This window comes from Ascaphus truei, chromosome 19 (assembly GCF_040206685.1).
Source record: "Ascaphus truei isolate aAscTru1 chromosome 19, aAscTru1.hap1, whole genome shotgun sequence".
In the NCBI taxonomy this organism is placed as follows: domain Eukaryota; kingdom Metazoa; phylum Chordata; class Amphibia; order Anura; family Ascaphidae; genus Ascaphus; species Ascaphus truei.
In genome coordinates, this window is record NC_134501.1 from 13,859,576 (window position 1) to 13,883,160 (window position 23,585).

General features: G+C 45.9%; 1 protein-coding gene across 3 annotated transcripts in view; it reads right to left on the minus strand.

Annotated features, from left to right (window-relative positions):
• WFDC1 (WAP four-disulfide core domain 1) overlaps positions 1 to 23,123 on the minus strand; it is a 31,599-nt gene extending 8,476 nt beyond the window's left edge. Inside the window, exons 1-7 of one of the 3 annotated variants that reach the window (XM_075576689.1) lie at positions 20,445 to 20,584; positions 19,750 to 20,044; positions 11,498 to 11,693; positions 9,304 to 9,387; positions 6,227 to 6,367; positions 3,004 to 3,045; positions 2,151 to 2,229 (exon numbers count right to left, since the gene is read on the minus strand). In XM_075576689.1, coding sequence (XP_075432804.1) covers positions 2,168 to 2,229; positions 3,004 to 3,045; positions 6,227 to 6,367; positions 9,304 to 9,387; positions 11,498 to 11,693; positions 19,750 to 19,893 — 669 coding nt within the window. In that variant the 5' untranslated portion in view covers positions 19,894 to 20,044; positions 20,445 to 20,584 and the 3' untranslated portion in view covers positions 2,151 to 2,167. Of the gene's footprint in view, positions 1 to 2,150; positions 2,230 to 3,003; positions 3,046 to 6,226; positions 6,368 to 9,303; positions 9,388 to 11,497; positions 11,694 to 19,749; positions 20,589 to 22,952 lie in introns of those variants that run through there. The other 2 variants (XM_075576687.1, XM_075576688.1) reach the window with 2 other exon arrangements.
• Positions 23,124 to 23,585: the final 462 nt, after the last annotated feature.

Below are 23,585 nucleotides of genomic sequence, written 5' to 3' on the forward strand. Positions count from 1 at the left end.
CGTTCCTCCAGTCTGTGCTCCTTGGTAAGTGATCTGGAATGGAGACTAGAATACTCTGGCTCTTCCATGCAGTACTTTGGGCGTCGACCTACTTTTGGCTAGCCTAGTGCGGACCCGTCCAGAATTCCTGCTCTCAGTTACCAGTTTACCCCTTAGGCGTCCCCCGCTAGCGCTACCTCAAGGCGACTAGAACAGCAATAGCCCCCGGCTCCAGACTCACTAACCCCTTACGGATCCCAAGGCGTCTTTGCGGCATGCAGCTCCAGCATCTCCCTGACTACCCCTGGCTCCGTCCCACGCAGCACAAAGTGGCAGCAGACACTTCTCTCTTTCCTAATGTGTGCCTAGCAAAAGCCTGTCCGGTTGACAGGTATCTCAGCAGCGCCTCCAATTGTAACGGGTGTTCCCTCTGGCCTGACCCACCCAATCTCATATTGGCCCGTGTAGTCTAACCAGTCTCCCACTACAAGGCGTGTGTGGTGGTGCACCTGCAAGTAACAGGACTCTTGAGTCTCCCGCTTGGTGTTATTAGGGGATGTCATCAGGACAGGTAGCTGAGGTAGTGGGTGCGAGTCCAACTTACATCATGTGCAGCGCCTCCACCTCATCAGGATCTGTGCTTCCGCAGGGAGATGGTCCTGGTGAGGAACTCCTTCTTGGTGCCATCCACTGTTGAGTAATCTCACACTCACACAGTGGGGTTCTTTTTCTCAAGGACATCTTTATTGTATACAGGGATGTAGCAGACTGCCCCATGCAGCTGCCAGCTCTAGCCGCACATCTCTCCGTGATGTCCCTTTGCCAGGTACGCCCTCCCGTACTGAAGTGGTATTCCCTTTCTCCTAGGGAGATCACCGCTGTGCCAGGTCCCTGGACACAGTGTGGCGTAGACAAGCTTAATCTATCACTCGGCTACCGCTAGTTACTGCACTAGGGTCACAAAAGTGTTTCTTCCTCTCTGTACCTTCGGGTTACTATTTCTTCACCAACAACAACACTAACTGTCAGTGTTGTGCCCTTTATACTCCAGGGGGCAGGCGCATCTCTGAGGTCACTATCCAGGGACTCAGAGCATACAGCCACTCCCTTCCTTACACAGGGCACCACACAAGGGTGTGAGGGAAAACCTCCATAACTACTGTTGGCAGGCCTGTATTTACCAGGACTTACTGCCAACAGGGAAGATGTATGCAGTCATTATTATGCATGGCTACATACCTATGGAAGTTATTTACAAGAGATATGGAGTTATTCTACCAGCATTTGTAGCATTGCACGCGTTGGCATTTTGCCATTTTTTTAAATCAACAAACCCGCGTGTTTCTGGGGAGAGTCGCACGTAACGATTTATCCCAAAAATGGAGATGATAAATATTCGTTTTTAATAAATACACAGCTGTTTAATATAGTTCTGTCTGTTAAGATATTGAATAGTTAGGAATAGAACGACAAGAGAGAAAGAACCCCAAGGAGAGCACTCGTCCACTCAAGATCACAGAGACACTAGTGGATAAACAATAATGTATGTAGTGGGTGAGGAATGAATGAATTAAACCACTTTATTAGGAGTAAATAACTCAAATAAAATAAATTGGAGCGCTCAAGAATCAGGATAGTATGATTCAAGTGAGGCCATTAGATCAGCGAAATTAAAAATGAATCAGATGCAGCAATGGTGATTACCAATAGGCTATCCTCGTATTAATGAGGATAGTGTTAGTATAGTGACTGTGGTAATTATTAAGTACTGTGTATATCCTATTTCCCACCTGAAAAGAGTATAAGGTAGCCACTCAGTATGGTACTGTATAGTCATGACACTCAGTCTAGATAAATATCTAACACCATAAAGCAGTATTTAACCTCCAGGCTATAGGGCACTGAGTAAATTCTATAGTGTGTCTATAAATAGTGCTCACTTAGACCTAGATAGAAGACATGTCTATATAGGGCTAGTATTTAACCCATGTACACATAGCTGTGTAGATAGGGTTAGCACAGTTCTCATATATATGCTAAAACCTTGCAACTCCTAGGTGGTAGGTACAGACTGCAGGTCTGCCGATCCGTAGTTGATACACAATAGTTAGGAATAACAAAAGCTTTTTCTTAAGTTTCTTCCCAACTCCAAATAGAGAAATATAATATACCTGAAATATGTCGATCTTTATCCCAAGTGCTTCTGAGGCTCTTTGTCTTTTCCAACTACCACATTATTGTAATGGCCTCCTGCAGGACAAAGCAACGCAAACACGGTTAGGTTCATGTTTAATGCTGCAACGCCTTTTACACAGATTGAAAAGACCTCATTATGTCACATTTGACAATGTAGCCACACACTGCTCTCTAATTTAACCCCTTTGCTGCCAAAGTTGTGGGCCCCTCTGGCAGCCAAAGGGTCAAGTACGCAAATTCCTGATTGTACTGCCATATTTAATTGAAGGGGTGAGTATGGAGGATGCCTGGCATTGCAGGTCTCACTGGCAGTGACGTGGTTAAGAACAATGGTAAATGACACCCTGATTCCCACGCCCACGTTCTCAGCCCGTGTCAGCGAATGTTTGAACAGGGAGCGGCTGAGGGATCGTGTTATCTGTGCACCAGATAAGCCATCTCATTGTTGTATTTCAAGATTAAAGGGGTTTTTGGTCTGACAGCGCGACTCTACAACACGGCAGCCATAACCGGGATTTAAATGCCATCCAATAGGAAGCCGTTACCGATGATGTTGCAGCTTCCTATTGGCCCGAGCATTTCAGGAAAAAGGGGGGTGGGCGGCCCAGGCGGCCCACCCTGGAGCTGAAAAGAGTGGCATTTGACTCAGGGAAAAAACCCCGGATCCCACCCTGTAACAAAAATGGGGGGGGGGGGGGGGGGGTAAAAAACAAAAAAACAAAACCGAGCACAAGGGTATGTGGTCATACATACATATGCGTGTTGCAGAAAACACAGAAAAACAAAAATGATTGACTCTGAGACAAATGTTGCACAGAAATAACTTACCAAGGTATTCTTTGTAATATTTGTGTCTTAGGTTTCTTCCATCTACAAATGGATACATTCAGAATGAACCAATCAGTAACATGTAAGGTCACATGACTTTGGCGCGCTAGAAATTGTGAGCACGCAAACCACATACATTACTATGCACCTTTTCCTAAGCTCTTGTGAAAGCCGCAGACTCATTGTATCCCTGTTTGTTGCCATATTAAAATGGCTCGTGTTTTACCTGAGCAGGTGGGTTTAGATTTAGGTAACACATCCCTTCAGCTCAAGACCCCCTGCTTGAACATGGAGCCAGGGTATTATCTCCCAACAGCAAGATTATGTGTGTACAGGCATACCCCGCTTTAAGTACACTCACTTTAAGTACACTCGCGAGTAAGTACATCTCGCTCAATAGGCAAACGGCAGCTCACGCATGCGCCTGTCAGCACGTCCTGAACAGCAATACTGGCTCCCTACCTGTACCGAAGCTGTGCGCAAGCGGGGAGACTATAGCGCCTGTTACACATGGGTTATTTACATCAGTTATGCACGTATGTGACGATTGCAGTACAGTACATGCATCGATAAGTGGGAAAAAGGGAGTGCTTCACTTTAAGTACATTTTCGCTTTACATACATGCTCCGGTCCCATTGCGTACGTTAATGCGGGGTATGCCTGTATGTCTTTATTTATATAGCGCCATTAATGTACATAGTGCTCCACAGCAGTAATATAAGTGGCAATCATATAAATAACAAATAATATAAATAACTCATACAGTGAAGAAGTGCTTCAGACATAAAAGTAACATTTAGGAAAAGGAGTCCCTGCTCCGAAGAGCTTACAATCAAATTGGTTGGTAGGAAGAACATACCGAGACAGTAGGAGGGCGTTCTGGTGAGTGTGTCTGCAAGAGGTCAAACTTTATGTATCAGGTGTGAATTATCAGCCATGGAGCTACTCAGATGCTTCCTTAAGCAGTTGTGTTTTGAAGTGGGTTTTAAATGTGGATAGAGAGGGTGCTAGTCTGATATTGACGGGGAAGGGCATTCCAGAGGTGTGGGGCAGTCAGTGAGAAGGGTTTAAGGTGGGAGAGGGCTTGAGATACAAAGGGGGTAGAGAGAAGACATCCTTGAGCATAACACAAGTGTCGGGATGGTGCATAGCGAGAAATTAGGGCTGAGATGTAAGGAGGAGCAGAAGAGTGTAAAGCTTTAAAAGTGAGGAGGAGAACTGAGTGTGTGATACGGGATTTGATAGGAAGCCAGGAGACGGATTTCAGCAGGGGAGATGCTGAGACAGATTTCGTAAAGAGTAGAGTGATTCTGGCAGCAACATTTAGGATAGATTGTAGGGGAGACAGGTGAGAGGCAGAAAGGCCGGACAACAGGAGGTTACAATAGTCGAGAACTGAGAGAATGAGGGTCTGTGACAGAGTTTTTGCTGTCGAGCAACAGAGGAAAGGGTGTATCTTGGTAATATTGTGCTTGGGCTACTCGGTGAATGATAGTGCTTCCAACAGTAATGTGGAAGGAGGTAGTAGGGCCAGGTTTGGGAGGAAGTATAAGGAGCTCTGTTTTTGCCATGGTAAGTTTATGTCGGCTGAGGGCCATCCTGGATGATATAGCAAAGAGACATTCAGAAACTTTAGTCTGTACAGCACGTGTAAGGTCAGGGGTTGAAAAGTAAATTTGTGTGTCATCAGCATAGAGGTGATATTTGAACCCAAGAGATGTGATTAGGTCACCTAGAAAGAGTGTGTAAAGAGAAAAGAGAAGGGGTCCCAGGACAGAGCCCTGGGGTACCCCCACAGAGAGATTGATAGAGGAGGAGGTGTTAGCAAAAGAGACACTGAAAGTACGGTGGGAGAGGTAAGAGGAGATCCAGGATAGAGCTTTGTTACGAATACCAAGAGTATGGAGAATGTGAAGGAGAAGAGGGTAGTCCACAGTATCAAATGCTTCAGAGAGGTCGAGTATTATGAGCAGAGTGTAATGACCTCTGTCTTTGGCAGTATGGAGGTCATTAGTTATTTTAGTGAGGGCTATTATTATATTATTATTATTGTTATTATTATTATTATTATATCAAACCCATGATAACAGAGATATATTTCTTATGGGGGTGCTGATGATAGGTCCATATTGTACCCGAAAGGTTATCTTTCCACTGTTCTTGGCTGTCACATTAAAGGAGAACTTCATTATGAACTTGTGAGTAGAGCTCTGCTTTGAAGAATTGTAATTATGGGGGTGCTGACACAGGCTGAAAGAATGTAGCTGGCCAACTATAAAATAGCAGATTGCGACACTGCTATTAACTCAACCCAACCGCCTCCTTGGGTTTCTCAGTGTTACTTTGTTACTGAAAGAAAGACTGGATAAAAGACAGTACAAAATAGGTGGTGTAGGACCTGCTGAGGGCTCACACCTTGGCCTGGATGTAGGCTTAATGTTTTGGCCAAAGGATCAAACAAAATGATCCATTTTTATGAGAGCAAATAAGAAAAAAACAGATGTTAATGTACTGAGTAATTTGTTGTGTTGGATGTAAAATTTGGGCTTTTCTGTCTATTGCTGTATATATTAGGTCACTTCCAGTAGCACTCCAATTAAAACAAACCTATGTACGTATGTATGTGTTAGCACCGAGCCCAGCGGTTACAGAGGCCCCGTGCTCTCTCCCCCATAACACAAACTGATTGCAGGGGGAGATCGAGGGGCCTCTGTAACGTTTTGACCTTCTCCGGCGGCATCTCCTCCTGCAGGGTCCCGCCATCATGGCTCCGAGACGTCAAATGGCGTCGCAATGCCACGGCAACGGGATGTTATGTGGCGTCACATTGACATGGCAACACAGCGCCATATGGCGTCCCATTGCCATCACAAGTTGACGCCGCAGTGTCACTTTCTTACGGCAATGGGACGCCCTATGGCGCCCCGTTGCCATGACAATGTGACGCCGCATGGTGCCACGATGTGACATGGCGTCCCTTTGTCATGGCAATGCAATGCCATTTCATGTCGCGGAGCCATGGTGATGGGTCCCTGCTGGCATATTGATGCCACTGGAGAAGGTATGAACCGAGGCCCCGCATATGTCCGTGCACCGAGCCCCGCAAGCATCCCAGCTGGCCCTGTGTGTGTGTGTGCATGTAATGTATATATGTATATCTATCTATCTTATTGCAGTGGGTTTTTACCTTGCTAAGGCTGTATGCCGTCCTTTGTAACTGACCTGAGTTACCTCTTTGCTTGATGCACTGTCCTCGGTTTGGGATTCCTTCAGCTGGGCTGCCTGGGTTGATTATATGACATTCATACCCTGTAGGACAGTGCAGTGGCTCGTCCCCATCTTCAGTGGTGCTACAAGCTTCAGCTGTCATAGAAAACACACGTTTCCCAATTACTCTTTAACCCAGGGCAGTTATCTGCGAGATGTTCATGTCTATCACTGTAGACAGATTTGCTTTTGCCTTTTGTTGTTAGAAAGCTCATGGCACAGCTGGAATAGACAGGAATCTAACTTAGTAGGACCCATTCAAGTAAGTGAACACCCTATTTAAAGGGGAATTCCTTCCTAGGACCAAAAGGAACTATTTCCAGTGACATGTTTATTGGGTCTTGTCATGATAATACCATGAACACATTCAGTATTTTAGTAACCTGGGACACAATCAGTTAACTTGTTACAAGTTACAAATTCCAAAATACAAGGAATATTTTTTAAGTCCAGAAATGAGGTTATCTGGGGGTCAAAGCCTATTTGGGAAATCTGGCGTCACAAATGAACAAAATCCTCTCTTATGTTCAAAGCGATTCCTGAAGGGGGTCTGGGAATACCAGAGGGTGCGGCCATACAGGTATGCCAGAATGATGTAGGTTTACTATGTATACAGAAATCTGGAAATACTGTATGGTACGGCTCACAAGGTGTCGCAGAAGAAGTTCCCTTAGGCCACTGCTCACCAATGATTTACAACTTTATTGTGTTTACCTGCAAACTGATACTTGTACTATTAATGGCACCTTACACATCTTGTTTTAGACCAACATGCAGGAGTTCAATGAAAACATGTTGCAGAGATGCTGAATCTGTATATAAATTAGAGATTCTTTTCAATATTCAGCCACAAGCCTGTAATACTGTAACTGTAATAAGTCAATGTGTTTGGTTATACTGGAGGAATTCAATGTATACACTGAGTTTCTCCAATCGTGAAGGAGTCAATAACATTTCAGGGGCAGCTTAACTCCTGCAAGTGTGTTGGAAGTATATTTGGCAGTGGAATAATTTGTTTGCTCAGAAAGAACATTGTTTCCCTAAAGCAGGCCTGCACAACCCGCGGCCCGCGCCCCCCCCCCCCACCCTTCACCCCCCTTCCCTGGAAGGGAAAGGAAGAGCGCGCTCCAGCGTAGGAGAGCGCTTCAGCAATCAGTTTGAATGCGCGCTCTCTCCTAATCCCCCTAACCCCCCTTGCCCCTCAGCCTGCTCCAGCAGGGGGGCGCGCTCCAGCAGTGTAGCGCGACCCGGAACTTCCGGGTCTGCTGCTAGAGCGCGCTTCCCCCACGCTTCTGTTGCCGCCGACGCCATCTCTCTTGCCACCAACGCCAACATCATCAGGTAGGCATTGGGGGGGGTTCATTCATGTGGGGGGCTGCCGAAATGGAATGGGCTGTGGGGGCTGCTGAAATGACTTGGGGGGGCTGCTGACATGGGATGCTGACTTGGGGGGGGGATGCTGACTTGGGGTGGGGGTGCAGACTTGGGGGGGGGCTGCTGACATGGGATGCTGACTTGGGGGGGGGGGCTGCTGACATGGGATGCTGATTTGGGGGGGATGCTGACATGGAATGGGCTGGTGGGGCTGCTGAAATGAAATGGGCTGGGGGGCTGCTGCATTGAAATGAGCTGGGGGGGCTGCTGAAATGACATGGGGGTGAGCTGCTGACTTGGGGGGGTGCTGACTTGGGGGGGAATGCTGACTTGAGGGGGCTGCTGACATGGGATGCTGACTTGGGGGGGGCTGCTGACATGGGATGGTGACTTGGGGGGTGCTGCTGACATGGAATGGGCTGGGGGGGCTGCTGAAATGGGCTGGGGGGCTGCTGAAATGGGCTGGGGGGGCTGATGAAATGAAATTGGCTGAGGGGGGGCTGCTGAAATGGGCTGGGGGGGCTGCGGAAATGACATGGGGGGGAGGCGGGCTGCTGACTTGGGGGATGCTGACTTGGGGGGGGGGCTACTGACATGGGATGCTGACTTGGGGGGGATTCTGACTTGGGGGGGCTGCTGACATGGGATGCTGACTTGGGGGGGGTGCTGACTTGGGGGGAGGCTGCTGACATGGGATGCTGACTTGGGGGGGATGCTGACTTGGGGGGGGGGGCTGCTGACATGGGATGCTGACTTGGGGGGGGGGTGCTGACTTGGGGGGGGGGCTGCTGACATGGATGATTAGGAAATTAGTTAATTTGAATTAAAGTATTTTAAATTTAATTTTGTTTCAAGTAAGCATCGTAAATAAATGTGCTATTTAGAATAATAAATGCTGTTTACCCGTGTGGCCCGACTCTGTTTTCCTTGTAAGGTGCAGGGGGGGAGAGTGATGTGAGGTGCAGGGGGGGAGAGTGATGGGAGGTGCAGGGGGGTAGAGTGATGGGAGGTGCAGGGAGGGATGTGTTTCATGTGGATGGGGGGTATTGTGTGTTTGATGTGATGGGGGGTATTGTGTGTTTGATGTCGATGGGGGGTATTGTGTGTTTGATGTGGAGGGGGAGTATTGTGTGGGTGAGGGGGAGACATGGGGGTATGAGAGACAGATGGGGAGTATCGTAAAGGTTGATAGTGAGGGGTTCTGGGGGAGATATGAGGCTGATGATGAGAGGTGCTGGAGGAGATGATGATGATGATGATGATGATGATGATGATGATTTTACCCGTGCGGCCCACATTTTTTTTTCCTTGGAGCAGTTCGGCCCTTCTCGCTTTACGAGTTGTGCAGGCCTGCCCTAAAGGTAACAAGGTCAATGTCTTCTCTTGCTCTTATTTTTAATTAGTTTGATCTTTGCCTATCAAATAGTATTTACAATGTAGTCTTATAAAGACTGACTGTTCCACTGTGCATTAGGTCATCTTAAAAAGTATTCCAAATATCCAGATGGACCGATAACATAAAGCTGGATCCTTATCACAGTATGGGAAATGCTTAGATTATTTTCCAGGTGCCTAAAAGCTGAAAATGAAGGGAAAACTCTTTACTGGTACGGGGACGTACAGCAGTGTGTTGTGAACTGTTTTTACATTTATTGTACCTTGCAATACTTCCTCTGGTCCATCAAGCAGCCAACCGTTCCCTCCCAGCCAGCGTGGCTTTGGCTGCACCAACCAATCTAAAACTAAAACGATACACAAACAGGTCAAAAAGGGTAACCAGGGCCGCCGAGAGGGGGGAAGAGCTGGGACAATTGTCCCAGACCCGGCGGCAGTGGAGTGTCCGTCCAGCCGACACGGAATGTTGGGCTCAGGACAGTGGTTGGGCCCAACTTCTACACTTGGCTGCTGGACCGCTGTTTGCTGCCGGGCCCCAGCTCTCCTCAGCTGATGTGACAGGACCGTAACCCCAGAACTTCGACCCCGCCGGAGGTCAAACCCACCCAGAAGTCGGGCCCAACTTCTGCATCCACCAACACGGAACCAGACGCCTCCCCCAACAAGATAAAATTGTTGGTGGGGTGGGGGGGGGGAGAAAGTGTGTGTGTGTTCGTTTTGAGTGAGGTGTGTGTGTTTTGAGTGAGGTGTGTGTTTTGACTGAGGTGTGTGTGTGTATGTATGTATGTGTGTGTTTTAAGTGAGGTATGTGTATTTTGAGTGAGGTATGTGTGTTTTGAGTGAGGTGTGTGTGTGCGTGTGTATGTATGTGTGTGTGTGTGTGTGTGTTTGAGTGAGGTATGTGTGTTTTGAGTGTGGGGTGTTTTAAGGGCATTAGGAGTGTGTAGTTTGAGTGGGGGAATTGAGTGTAGTGATGGGGAAATTGAGTGAGAGAGGAAGGGGGATGAGAGTAAGATAAGGAGGAGGGAGTGAGAGAAAAGTGAGCAGGAGGGGTGTAATAAAGGAAGGGGGGAGTGATAGAGATGGAGGGGAATAGGGAGTGAGTGGCAAAGGGGAACAGTGAGTGGGCGGAGGGTGAGAATGAGAGGGGAGAGTAAAATAAGGGGGCGGGGGAGAAATAGAAGGGTGAGAGAGCAAGCAGGTATCGGGGGGGGGGGGGGAGTCAATAGGCTGCCGGCATTGGGGGCCTTGGTGGAAACTCGAATAATTGGCCCCGGGAAAGCTGTCGGCGGTCCTGACCAGCAGCATATCTCTTACGTCGCCTGTATATCATATCAGAACAGTGCTGGGTAGCCTGAGTCCCGAGGACATGTAGCATCTGGAAGAGTACTTGTGTCAAATGTCATGTATTTCAACTATTTTAACACTAGATAAGCCAGCAACACATTGATGTGCAAACATAGTCAAGCACTCCAATAATGCATAGGTAGGGTTCACACATCAGAACCATATGAGAGTAATGCAGCCTTTGATCTGGTCAAGTTTAGGTACAATGGGCAGACTAGGTGGCCTACATGAACTAACTTGCTATGAAAGGTTTACTTGTGACTCTGGTTAAAATGCAATTTTGGCCATTGGGGGTACCCATGGAATGTTCCTGTGGCTCTCTTATTAGAGTAGGTTGTCTGAGATTGTCAGCTCTGCTGCTCAGGCACTTCTAAACCCATTATGTTTGTACTTTTGCAACCATCCTTTTACTGTGTTTCCTGCTGTGTTCTGGTGATTCCATCCAAATAAAAAATAAATCGATTATAATAGAAATATATACCGCACCCCTCCCCCAAAACAATACTAGACCAGGTAAACAAGTCTGTCAGTCCAAGAGTTCTATCAACTTGGTATAAAAACATTCCCATTGGAATCGTGTAAATATTTTCCCTTGTACTTCCCATGAACTTTCACTTCATTTTCTTTTGTTTCAGCTGTTGCCTCCGTCAGTCAACAGTAAAAATAATACTTGTGAGATTTCCCTGGTCACTCCCTGTGTGCCTGTAGCACACACATGAGATTATGTTCTCCATCACACTGCGAGACAAGCAGACGCTGTGCTGAGTCCACCTAACATGTGGATTTGACCTCTTTGCTGCCAGAAGGGACTGCAATGCATTGGCATTATACTACTACTGCAATTAGGGAGTTATTATCACTGAAGTGCTATCTCCTTCCTACTCTGGGAGACTCATTGAAAAGATGGGTCAATAAAGGATCTTACTGCTCCGATCATTTGTGGGCATGACATGATGTGTGTCATATACATAAGAATAGTCACTTTATATGCCATTTCTGAACCGGAGATGATGATCTTATAAGGGATCATATGATGATAAATTAAACTGCAATGTACAGAAGATATTACATTTTAGTTGAAGGCTCTATTAAAAAAAAGTGTTCTTCTACCTGGAGGAGGCTGGACTGATTCTAAGCAGGCGTAGATGCACCCGTTGTAGCAGCACCTCTTGTGCCGCTCACACTCAGAGTCGGAACGGCAGCTGGGCACCTCGCACGCTCTGTCAGGCAGGCTCTGAGGTGGGGGAGGACACCGGTCGTTCTTCTGGTAGTTTGTGTTGTGAGGGTAAAGCTGGTACTCGTAGTCCTTGCAGACAAAAAGTCAACAACAGAGGGAATGAGTAGGGTATAAGACAGTATTATGGGTTCTAGTGTGATGCAGAAATCATGTATTACCCCTTTTACACAGGGGTTGCTTTGCAATGTTCATTTTGGCAGTGCTAATGATAACCATTTTTATGTATAATGAGAGTGAGTGAGTAGAGTTTGGAATCATGTAGCATGGTGTTAAGCAGCTTTTGACTGCAAAATGCACTCTGTACCAAAATCTGCCTACCATTCTCACATTTTCAGCGCACCTTGCATGATTATCCTGACCTTACAGCACAGCTAATTGTTGCCGGGATCTTTGTGTAGTGATCCCTAGATTCTCCATCCCCTAAATACGTCCGAATATCATGTTACCTATGTCAGGGTGAGAGTAGGACAACTCACACGGGATCGCAAACGCCAGACAAAAAGGAGTTACATAAAGCAAGTTTATTTTGACCAGTCAACAGGCACAATACAACACACAATTACAGCACAAACTCACCAAAACTGGGGTTACAGGGGGAATCCTAGCTCACTAGGTTCTGAGCACCATTTCAGTTGGCTTACCCAGGGTATCTTCCACGCACCGTGAGTCTCTGGGTACCACGGTACCGTAGGGATGCTATTTGTGTCCTAGCAATTTTTAAAAGTCCCGCTCATTTATTCAACCAAGCCTTGTTATCGATCTGTGTGTGTCTGGCAAAAACCTCGGCGTAACACACCCACTGTCTCCCAGACTGCGAGTCTGGATCTAATGTGACTAACTGTGATCGGTATTGGTTTACATCGTTTGCCGGCCTCCATCTACAAGCATGGAAGCCCAGGTGCCGACCAATCAAGAGCACGGATGCTGCATCAGCCAATCACAGCATGGATGGTACGTCAGCCAATCAAGGCCATGGAAGGTGACAGTGCTTTAGGCCTCGTTCAGGGTGCTGGCTTCGGAGGGAGGGCGTGCTGCCGTGCGAGCGGCCGTGGGACACAAAGTATTCAAATTGAATACTGGTTGTCAGGGTAGCAGCTGCCCTGTCTCCGAAGCCCGGAGTTGACGCTGGCTACAGTTTCAATAAACAAAAAAATCGTTTTTTGAAGCTGCAGCAGCGTCACTGGGACCTCGGCAGCCAATGAAATCATTCTTGAGAATGATTTCAAGACTGCAGCCTTGATCCCTAACCTCAGGTCTGTAGCCCCGCCCCCTCCTCAACTCCTGAAAACGTCTGCTGGGGATGAACACACATCGCCCAGCAGACTGCCGCCCTCCCTCCCGAACGCCCTCCCTCCCGAATGCCCGCCCTCCATTCCTGCCTCTGGCACCCTGAACGAGGCCTTAGGAGAGTGAGAAATTCAAACTGACCACTGGGAACTGCGTCAGTTGGGGATGGGCCCAGTTTCTTTTGTAGGCTGTCTGGCTAAGTAAAGTATCCACTCAGCACACAAAGAAGTCATTTGAATACCTTACATTGTTTATGCATGGGGAAAAACACTGCTACAGAGCACACAGTATCACACAAGTCTGCCATTTTAGCCAATATAAGATGGATACTAACACTGAAAACCTGAGTATCCACCTTGACTGGTAGGTGCAATGGCTGGGCTTAACCTTTAATTTGATAGCCACATTGCCCTGATGCCACACCCTGTATCTCTGAATACACACGGTAACTTATTTCTCTGTACCATCTGAACGCCACTGATATTTCCACCACAATATAAAACGTGACTGCGCTGTCCTCACATTCCTGCAGAGGGCAATCTACACCAAGTAATAAAAACTAGTTGCAATAACACAAAAATTACTTCTAATGGGGATCTTCAGATAAAAAACGGCCTGAAGGCCACTTCAGACAGTATATAAAATGGCCTTAGCTACGGATTCCTTTGACTGCATGTTCTTTGCTTGTTACCTGCCATAGCGATGCTCTGTGAACGGCAAAATGGCCAGAATCGCTAGTGGCCTTAATGACAATTCTGCAGGTCATGTAACAAGCGCATGTGCCCAGCCCCTTGCTCATGAGTCTCTGTGAGAACTAAGGACAAGTATTTACTCAATCTTCCATTGTACAGTAATGGCAATCACAAAGTCTAGACACATGCATCCTGTACACTCTGAGGTTAACTGCACTCACTACTGTAGCGCCGACGAGTATTCTAAAACAAATTTGGGGCAATCACCAACAAGATCCAGGTACATGCTGGGTACATGCTGGGTACATGCTGCAACATTTCAGTGACATTTCTGCAGGCAGACTAATGGCCCATCGGATTAACAGCGGGGGTCCCTGGCAGTCCCATTCAAACTGAATGGGACTGCCAGGGAGCCCTGCTGTGTTAATCCGATGGGCCATTAGTCTCTGCAGAAATGTCACTGAAATGTTGCAGCATGTACCCAGCATGTACCCAGCATGTACCTGGATCTTGTTGGTGATTGCCCCAAATTTGTTTTAGAATACTCGTCGGCGCACCTGTATTTAATATTTTACACTTTGTGCTCCCTGATCAAGCCAACTCCACGTAGACATTTGACATTAATGTCTTCTCTTACACTGCTCTTCAGCCCTGAAGAATGTAAAGTTCCCACTTAATCCACATATACTGGAGTTGTAATAAAGGGAACGCCCCAAGTATTTGTTTCTGCATTTGGGATTTACTCGTTGGTGGGCACTTTTCTGGTTGTGATGATTTGTATTGTCCCTAACTCCCTACAAATAATAGCATGCAGGGATTTTAATGGCTGAGCTGGCACGTTTGCAACATGTCCACTTTATCAACTTGATGTCAGCAGAGGCCGCCAGTAACATTATATGTACTGTGTACCATACAACTTCTCAACATAAAAAAGCGGCTCAACAATATGTTTAGAAATAACTAATGCTTTGATAAAAAGGAATAAAATGGGAGCTATGACATGAAAATGCAATTCATAGGCCAAAGAGGTAATTGTCCACATTACAACTGGTACAGTATTTTCCATTTTTTAAAGAACAAATAAATAGCGGTTTCCAAACCACGTATTACATGCTAAAAGTACTCCTCCGCTTTCCATAAATCCCAATTATGGCTCTTTAGATTGATGTAAGTACCAGGTGGGTCTTTTTTTTTACTGATAAAGAACATGTGTTCTCTGTCAGTCAACATTTCCATGCCCTGATTTCTGTTCTCCGCAAACACTTCCTGAGCAGTGAGTGCCTGGTAAATGGAAACCAGATCTCCGGTAATTGCAGCATTCAGTGACAGTCATTTCAAAAGTGCAATCATTGTGCGCAGTTTAATGACTGTGATAGTCCCTTAAAGCTGCCATCTCCCAAACTAAGTTTTTCTTCAGGGAAGACTTAAGTGCTCTTGAAATGATTAATCTCTTGGAATTCTCCATATAAATCATTTGTGGCGTATTTGTTCAAAAGACCCACGAGGCAGACATTTCTGTTAGAAACAAGTGGCAAAAAGGTATCCCAAAATAGGAAACATCACTTGTCAAACCAGAGTCAGATTAAGGTTATAATTAGCCCTAGGGGAGTTGGAGGGGGGCACAGACGCACACAGAGCATGCATTTAAGGAGCCAGATTTCCCACTGGGCCTTAGAACGATGCCTAATTTTCCTTTCCATTAATCCGGCCCTGTTTAAAAGGATACAAAGGTGGCGCTGTCTATCTCTGATGGGAGCCATTTCTAAAAACCACCAAAAGTCTCAAATTGAAGCAGCTTCACTATAAAGTAAGAATCACTTCTCACAAATCAAAAAGGCTTGTAAAGGTATTATCTTAGTTTTACTTTGTCTTGGGTTTGCTGATATCACCAATCTGTGCCCTTATTCCATTTGCAGCTTGCCCGTGCTGGAGAATACTTTAGACCCACTCATTTGAACCTGATCTCTTCTCCACCACTGAAAAGCAGCTTCACAACATATTGATCTAGGGTTATGTAGGACACCCAGACTCAGAACTTTTGGGTGTGCTTTAATATTCAGAGAGCTGTTTATATGGATGAAGTTTGTAAGATTTATCAATAACAACAAAATAGTTTCAATGAGAGATCTATTAAGTAGAAACATAGAAAACAAAAACATGATAAAAAAAAACTTCATAGATTTGGCAAATACTGTTACCACTTATTTAAGTGATCCCCAATACATTTTAATAGACGTTCCAACAAATTCCATTATATTGTAGTAGCATGGAGCCCCTTAGCTCCTACAGACATTAACATCTGCAGTGGCTCACACGTTGCCAAACATGTGCACCTTCTTCTGTACGCTGTTTCATTTCTGAAGAAGCAATACTGTACTTGTGATCTTGAAAAGAAATAGATTTACTCCAGAGCTTCCATCCATCATTCCACGAAGACACGTGTTCTTTATTCCATAAACCCCCCAAAAAAGGGGAAACAAATAGCATGTGGATCTAAAACAGACACTGGAATTTGTTTGCAGAAAATTGCCAGCTTGGATTAATATTTAAAGACTTTGTGTACGTAACATCAGTAATCCTTTGCTCTGAATGCATAACCAAAGACAGACTACAGCAGCCAACCTTAACTCTTTTAGCCCTAAGTTTTGGAGTTTGGAGCTCTCCTATTTTAGGACCTCAATGCAAAAAAATTAAATATGAATGCCAAAAAGTCAACACCTCCAATTTTACGAGCAGTTCATATAGGGTTAACGGGTGTCTCTTGTTTCGTAGGTGCTGTTACTGACACTAACTTTCTAGAAACTTTTTATGAATGGATGTCTGGTTTATCATATAATGTTTATGGATTTTCATTCAAAATGCTGCCATTATAATGCGTTTTCATTCTGCTAATTATAGCCGGGTGGTGACTTTAGCAGTTTAATTCCGGAGTTATAACGATCCCAGTGTCCTCATCCGATCCCCTGAATTTCTAGACAGCTGGGATTGAAACGTAGTGAACTCGGATAGTCCAAGTGCTGCAATGCTCCTGAGTTTCATCAATTCAGGTGCTCCATCGTTCTCCCTAACAAACGTAAGAAAACAGAATTGGGCTCGAACCTAACACGTTCCCCCCCGTGACGGGTTCACATCTCCGAATGTGACGTGTTACTACGTACATTAGCCAACTCCTTAGCAGGAACCAATGATATTGCTACCGTCTATAGCAAGGGTCTGGCTTGCTGGCCAGATTCAGCCCACAAAGGGCCGTAATGTGGTCCTTGGACAGTCTTGGAAAACTAGATGAAGAGTCCTGGAGTATAGTATTACTAAACATGGACTTCCAGCCTATTTACTATCAGGACGGGCCTGATTTTCGCTTGGCGGGTGTGAGGCCCGCAGTTGGTACAGGCGGCCATTATGTCTGAGTGCTCTAGGGGTGCGCAAACTGGGGGGGGGGTATCAAACGGCGCCCCGGGGTCACATCACATCACGTCGTAATGTCAGAAACGCCGGAGACAAAAATCGTCTCATATTCCCGACAGCCCTGGCAGATGTCCATTACTTTTGCAAGCACTGCTTATTGCCACCCATTGCTCAGCACTAAAACACGCAACAGCTGTTTCATTCCATGCGCAGGGAAGGTTTCCAGCCTACAACGGCTTGGTTCACATTTAACCCCTTCAGTCGCTGCTGCTGCTATGTACTATATATTAGCCAGTGTCCATTCAACCATCCTTTCCTCCCTGTGTGTACAGAAGTACTGCATTGTATACATGCGCAAACGTTTCCTCCTGCTCTTCTTTACCGATTAATGTTCATTATTAAGAAGCATTTCCCTTTTACAGTAATGTCCGGAATTCTAACGAGGAACATGAATAAGGCTTTTACCCCACAAACCATGTTATTCCCACCTGCCCAAGCCTGTCACGTTTACTCACTGCCGAGCGGATTATTCTCCCCACGCAGATTCCCTTATGTTATTTGGATAAAAGTATACTTATTCCGTGACAATATCACTTGTGTGGCCATCGCAACGTGTCTGCATCAGGCCACACAACCACTCCGGGTTTGACCCGTTGACTACAGTTTTTGGACACGTATCTCCGGGCTGCGCGTTTACCTTGTAAACCTCCGAGTGGCGACGCGCAGTGGCGGCGTCCTCCCGGCATCTCCGCCTTGCAACTGCTATCAACGTGGCTGTGCGGCGTTGCCATGACAACAGGAACGCTACGTGGCACCTGTTGCCATGACAATGGGAAGCTACGTGAGATCACGTGGCACCGCATTGCCATGACAATGTGACATGACATAAAGCATCATAGCAACGTATCTGGTGCCACGTAGCCACATTGACAGCAGTTACAGTTGGGGGAGATGTCGGAAGGATGCCAGAGGATGCCGGGAGCCGCCGAAGATAAGTGCTAAATGTAAAAATGTTATCTCCGGGTTAGCCTTCAGTAGAAGGTGGCACCCTTGGTCTGCATTAATTGCCCACAGCGTGTGTGTGTGTATATTATATTATATATATATATATATTATATATTATATTATATATATATATATATATATATATATATATATATACTGAGTTAAGTTATGGTGAGTAAAAAAAGTGACAAAAACCCTCCACAGGAAAGCAAATATGCATGTCATTTCCCAGAATCCCTTGCTGCAGTGGAAGTGCTGTATGCTGGGTGATAATGGTGAAAGGCGGGGTTGCAGACCTGCCTAAGACATGCAGATCTGCCTAAGACATGCAGATGAGCATACAGTTGTATTTGCATATATATATATATATATATACATACACACACACTCTTACATCACTAACATTCAGGGACTATTTAACACCTCAAGTCATAAATCGTATACTACACAGGGGGGTGGGGGGTGTTAGGTTACAGTCACAGATAACATTCCTACAGTATATGCACTATTTTTAAGTTAAACATTGCCTGCTTTATTCAATGTAACATCGCTGGAAAAAGAGACCAGTGTATCTCAAAAGCTCGCACAAATAAAAGCATTTCATTAGCCACAGAATGGTATCGTCTTCATTTTTGATTATATATACATATATATATTTATGATTGGACCACAGTGGCTGTATTTTTTAGGGGCCAGCTGCCTCCCTCCGCAGGGATAATCATTACTAATCATTTGAATATACAATACTCACTTCACTATGAGCTGTGCGCTCTTTTTGTGTTTTTGTTCCTAAATTGTGATGCTGGGCCATCCGTTTTCTGAGCAGCAGACCTCAAGCACTGTGATTATCACTTCAATCAACAAGGGAAACATCTTTCCAATACATATTACAGTATTTGATACACTACCATACTGTACGTATTTTTTCATTACATTTTTGACTTCACATTTTTTATGTGTATTAGTTTGTGATATTCAATTAGTCACTCTTACCGTGTTGGAGTACACACGTACACACACACACACACACACACACACACACACACACACACACACACACACACACACACACACACACACACACACACACACACACACACACACACACACACACACACACACACACTACCCCCCCCCCCTATATCAGAGTTGATAAATTAGGGAAGAAATTCAATATACAGAATGTTAAATTTACATTTACAGACTTTTGAATCTCTAAACGACACATTTTTGTTTTTGGGGGGGGGGGGTCTGTCATTTGTCCAAGCGCAGTTCATACGGCTCTTTATTTTGACAATTAATATTTTATCATACAATGATCAATTTCCCAATAAAAATGTGCTTAGAAAAAGGTTTGCTGCATTTTTTCATGTGATTTTATTAAGTCTTGGGGCTGATTTATTTATTATGTTCTGTAGGAACGCAGCTCCAGTTATATAATGGATGTCAAGGGGAAAATATTATTTGATTATACAGAATTTTGCTTTATGTACAACTTTTCAGAAACGTATCACTTCTGCATATCGAGGGATTCCTGTATAATAATTCCTCCCCCCCCCCCCCCCATCCTAAACAAAACTGCATTGTGAATTTTTATGTATACATACACAAAAATAGGGACATCGCCTTAACCCCTTGCAGTTGTTAAAAGATCAGGGAGACAGAGTTGGGGGGGTGCAACATGGGGGGTACATTCTGCCCCCTACCCCACCTGGATCCATACCTCTGATACTCACATCATACTTGTGGCTCAGCTGCAGGGCTCTCTTCCTCAGGCTCCTGGCAGAGCTGCAGTGTGCGCTCAGGAGCAGCAGGCACAGGGTGGCAGCCAGCACCCTCCTCCCCAGCTCAGCGACCCATGCCCGGCCACACTGTGCCATCCCGAGCAGAGGGGGGCAGAGTCAGCAGGATGGGAGTGGGGGGGGGGGGGGGCTGAGTATGAGAGAAGGGTCTATGGGGAGTATGGAGATAGAGGAGAGGGATATTACAGGAGGTTGGATCCGCAGGCAAATGTAGCGGCAGAAAAAGGTCCTGTAGAAGAGAGAAGATAATGGGGCAGAAAGTGGTTCAGAGAAATGGTGGAGAGGCAATGGGAATAGGAGGGGGGGAGAGAGAGGAGGGGAGAGAGAGGAGGAGGGGGGGGAGGAGAGAGAGAAATTTTCTGGGACAGCCTGTCTGCAATCTACAAACTCTGCTTTGTAGGGGAGGTCAGAGCTGATAATAGTGGGAGGGAAGGGGGGGCAGGACTGCAGAATGGAGTCCGAAGGATGGCTATAGCGGTGAAATAGGTTCCTTTAAAATATGACTGCCCCTATGGGGTTCTTGGGGGATAATGGTAATTAGGCGAGGTTCTTCTGGAATGTGAGTCATCGGGTGAGGTTCTGTGGTGAAATTAGTGAGGATTAGAACAGGTTCTGTAGTTCTCCTGGACCTGCTGTGTTGGTGAAGTCCACATGCTCCATCAATAAGTCTCCCCCACATGCAGTGTATCAGGCAGCTGCAGCACTTTCACGTCTGTGTCTCTGAGATCCCCATTCAGCACAGGATCAGATGACAGCTGGATATGAGAAGAACAGAGCCAGCTTCTGGGAAGGGCTGGGGATTTACCCCTCCCCAAACTCCCAGCAAGGAGAAGGATTTCAGACATTGGGTTAGAGCTCCAATCAGTGTACTGTGCCCACAGTGCCCAGCAATTGAGTGTGATTCTGCAACCAAAAAAATTGCATCTTAACAGGAAAAAAATTCCCATTACTTTCAACAAGTTTGTCTGGTGCTAATTTGTATATCACACAATTCCTGTGCATTTAAATGGTTATGTTAAGAAAAATGTAATTAAACCATGTTAAATATTTCACATAGTTGAAACTGTCTATTTGGTGTTATATTGAAATGCAATGTCAATTTTCCATGGTTTGGCAGCTTTAACAGTTTAACACTTCAGCAGTATGCTACAGGCTAAGGCTGCGTCCATACAGGGGCAGGCGGCGCAGACGCGTCTGCACGCTGAGCGATCAGACTGCCTAAAGGCAGTGATCGCGTCTATACAGCGGGCGCGCGGAAGCGGGAGGGTGCGCGCGATGCGCGTGAAATCAGTCAAAACTGATTTCTCGCGCGATAGGGCGGTCACGGGAGCGGTTCGCCCAATGAGGGCGAACCAGCTCCGTGACGTCACTTGCCGCCCATAGACACGTCCCCAGACGGCGCACGTACTAAGGCCAGAGAAAGCCCCCGCTTTCCCTCAGCCTCCGCGCGCCTCCGCACGGCTGCAGTGTCTATGGACGAGCCTAAGGGTTCAAAAAGATGTATACTTTGGGCATGAATTTAAATTGCTATTTCACACACAACATTGTAACCGCTGTTCTTTTAATGTAACCATGTATTGTTCTAACTCTGTGCCCAGGACATACTTGAAAACGAGAGGTAACTCTCAATGTCTTACTTCCTGGTAAAACATTTTTATAAATAAATAAACATTATTATAAACACTGGATGTGGAGATTTTGATCCGCGCTCTTGCTTCCTTATGGACCTTGAAAATGGTCAGCTCTCCCCTCTTGCAGCTCTTGTGCGTGGAGGTATACCCCTCCTCCACAAATGTCCACCAAAGGATAAATCCGTAGATGGACCAATCATTGAAACAAAAAAGCACAAAAGTGCACCAAGGGTGAAAGAATTGTATTAAACAAAGCAGATAAATGTAAATATCAACTTACATAATAAAAAGATCTGTGATCCAATGAAATCCAGTGAGTCAGTCTCCTTGTGTCCCTGCTCTGTGAGTGTCCAGCTCGGCGGCATCTGCTGGCAGAGGCACAATAATGGAATGACTACCACCACGCGTTTCGCTCACACCTGATGAAGCTCACTTGTGAGCAAAATGCGTAGTTGTAGAGTCATTCCATTATTGAGTTCACTTGTTACCGCCCCCATGTTGCATTTGTATGCACTTTGCCGGTTGGGCTATCCTGCTAAATAGCGCCTAGCGCAGGCTTCTGGTTTGGGAGAACTACTACGTCTTGTTACCACATACGGCTTACGCTGCCTTGCGCGAACCCGGATGTACTCTCAGCTGTTCCCATCACGCGCGCGTTTACGGCCTTTTGTTCACGCCGGTCGTGCAGAGTATGGACGCGGCCTAACACTCTGTGACTGGTCACTCCAGCTTCTGACTTGGAGCTGTATAATCTCTGACATATTTCCAGCGTGTGTATATATTCCTCCTGCTGAAGTCCATCTGTGTAAGAGGTCTGTACACCTCATGTCTGCTTGGACACATTCCTTTGCTCAAGCCAGGAGCCTAATTCAAAGTGAACCATCTGTACTTTTGAAACCGTTGAAGCGTTGGCAACTGAACATGAATTACAATTCTGTTTCATGGCCAAAATAACATGCAATTAATATAAAGGTCTAGATTAACCTCTTAACCACCAGGCGGCCTTGCAGCACATCGCCAGCTGGCAGCCCATCATATTTGAAAACATGGCAACAAGCATATGCAAAATATCAACATAAGAATAATTTTGTATATATTTGCCTGGTGTTGATGTGATTCTGCTTTTCCATTGTTTGCATATACTTGCAGCGTATGGTGATGATATTGTGGACGCATTGCATTGTATGCATTTTCTGAGGGTCACAGTTAAGATGGCCGCCTTCGTGATCATTTCTTTCTCTCTATATACTGCACACTGTCACATTGCTCTTTCAGGGTTCACCCTTTATTCCGCTTTCCCATGTAACTAGGGTTTTCACATTTAAGTTGTTTTAAATACGGGATGCCAAAATTCAATAGGAAAGTGTAATTTAAATACAGACATTTGCTATGTTTTCATGACAAAAACTCACTGTTTCTCGTCCCTCTCCTCCCACCATATCTCAGCCCCCGCCTCCACCCATCTCCCCCCCTCCTCACAGCCCCCTCTCGCTGTGCAGCACTTACCTGGCAGCAAAGGTCGGCGGCAGAAGGGTGGCAGCGGTACGATGGCAGAAGACAGGGGATGGCGGCTGCGGAAGAGGACTTTATCGGCGGAAGCAGAGGGCAGTGGTGTAGCCCACCCCAGCAGATACCAGAAGTTGCATTTGACTTCTGGGTCATACCGCTGGTCTTGAGTAAGGCCAGGTAGATGCCATCTTATCAAATACCAATTGTTATTGGATCCCCTCAGACTGATAATCCTCCTATATTTGTGACATATCATACCTTATTGGGCAGAATCAGGCTTTTTCTTATATATACGTATACTATATGGAGTGGAGACTTTGTTGTTCTTTCCTCCCTCTGCTGGATTACTTTTTGGAGCCCCAGTTTTCTATGAACCATCCATGGTCTTCTGCCCCTGCACCGCTGCCATCCTCCCACTGCAGCCGGACCTTTGTCCCTGAAATACGGGACAATTATGCGTCCTGACAGACCTTTCAGGGACAACGGACAATTTCATTGAAATAGGGGACAATCTCGTATATATACGGGACGTCTGGCAACCCTACAGGTACCATAAACATAATGCACGCATACTTTATCTTACTTTTTATTGAAAATTGTAATCTTCAGGGTAGGGAGCTGTATCCAGCA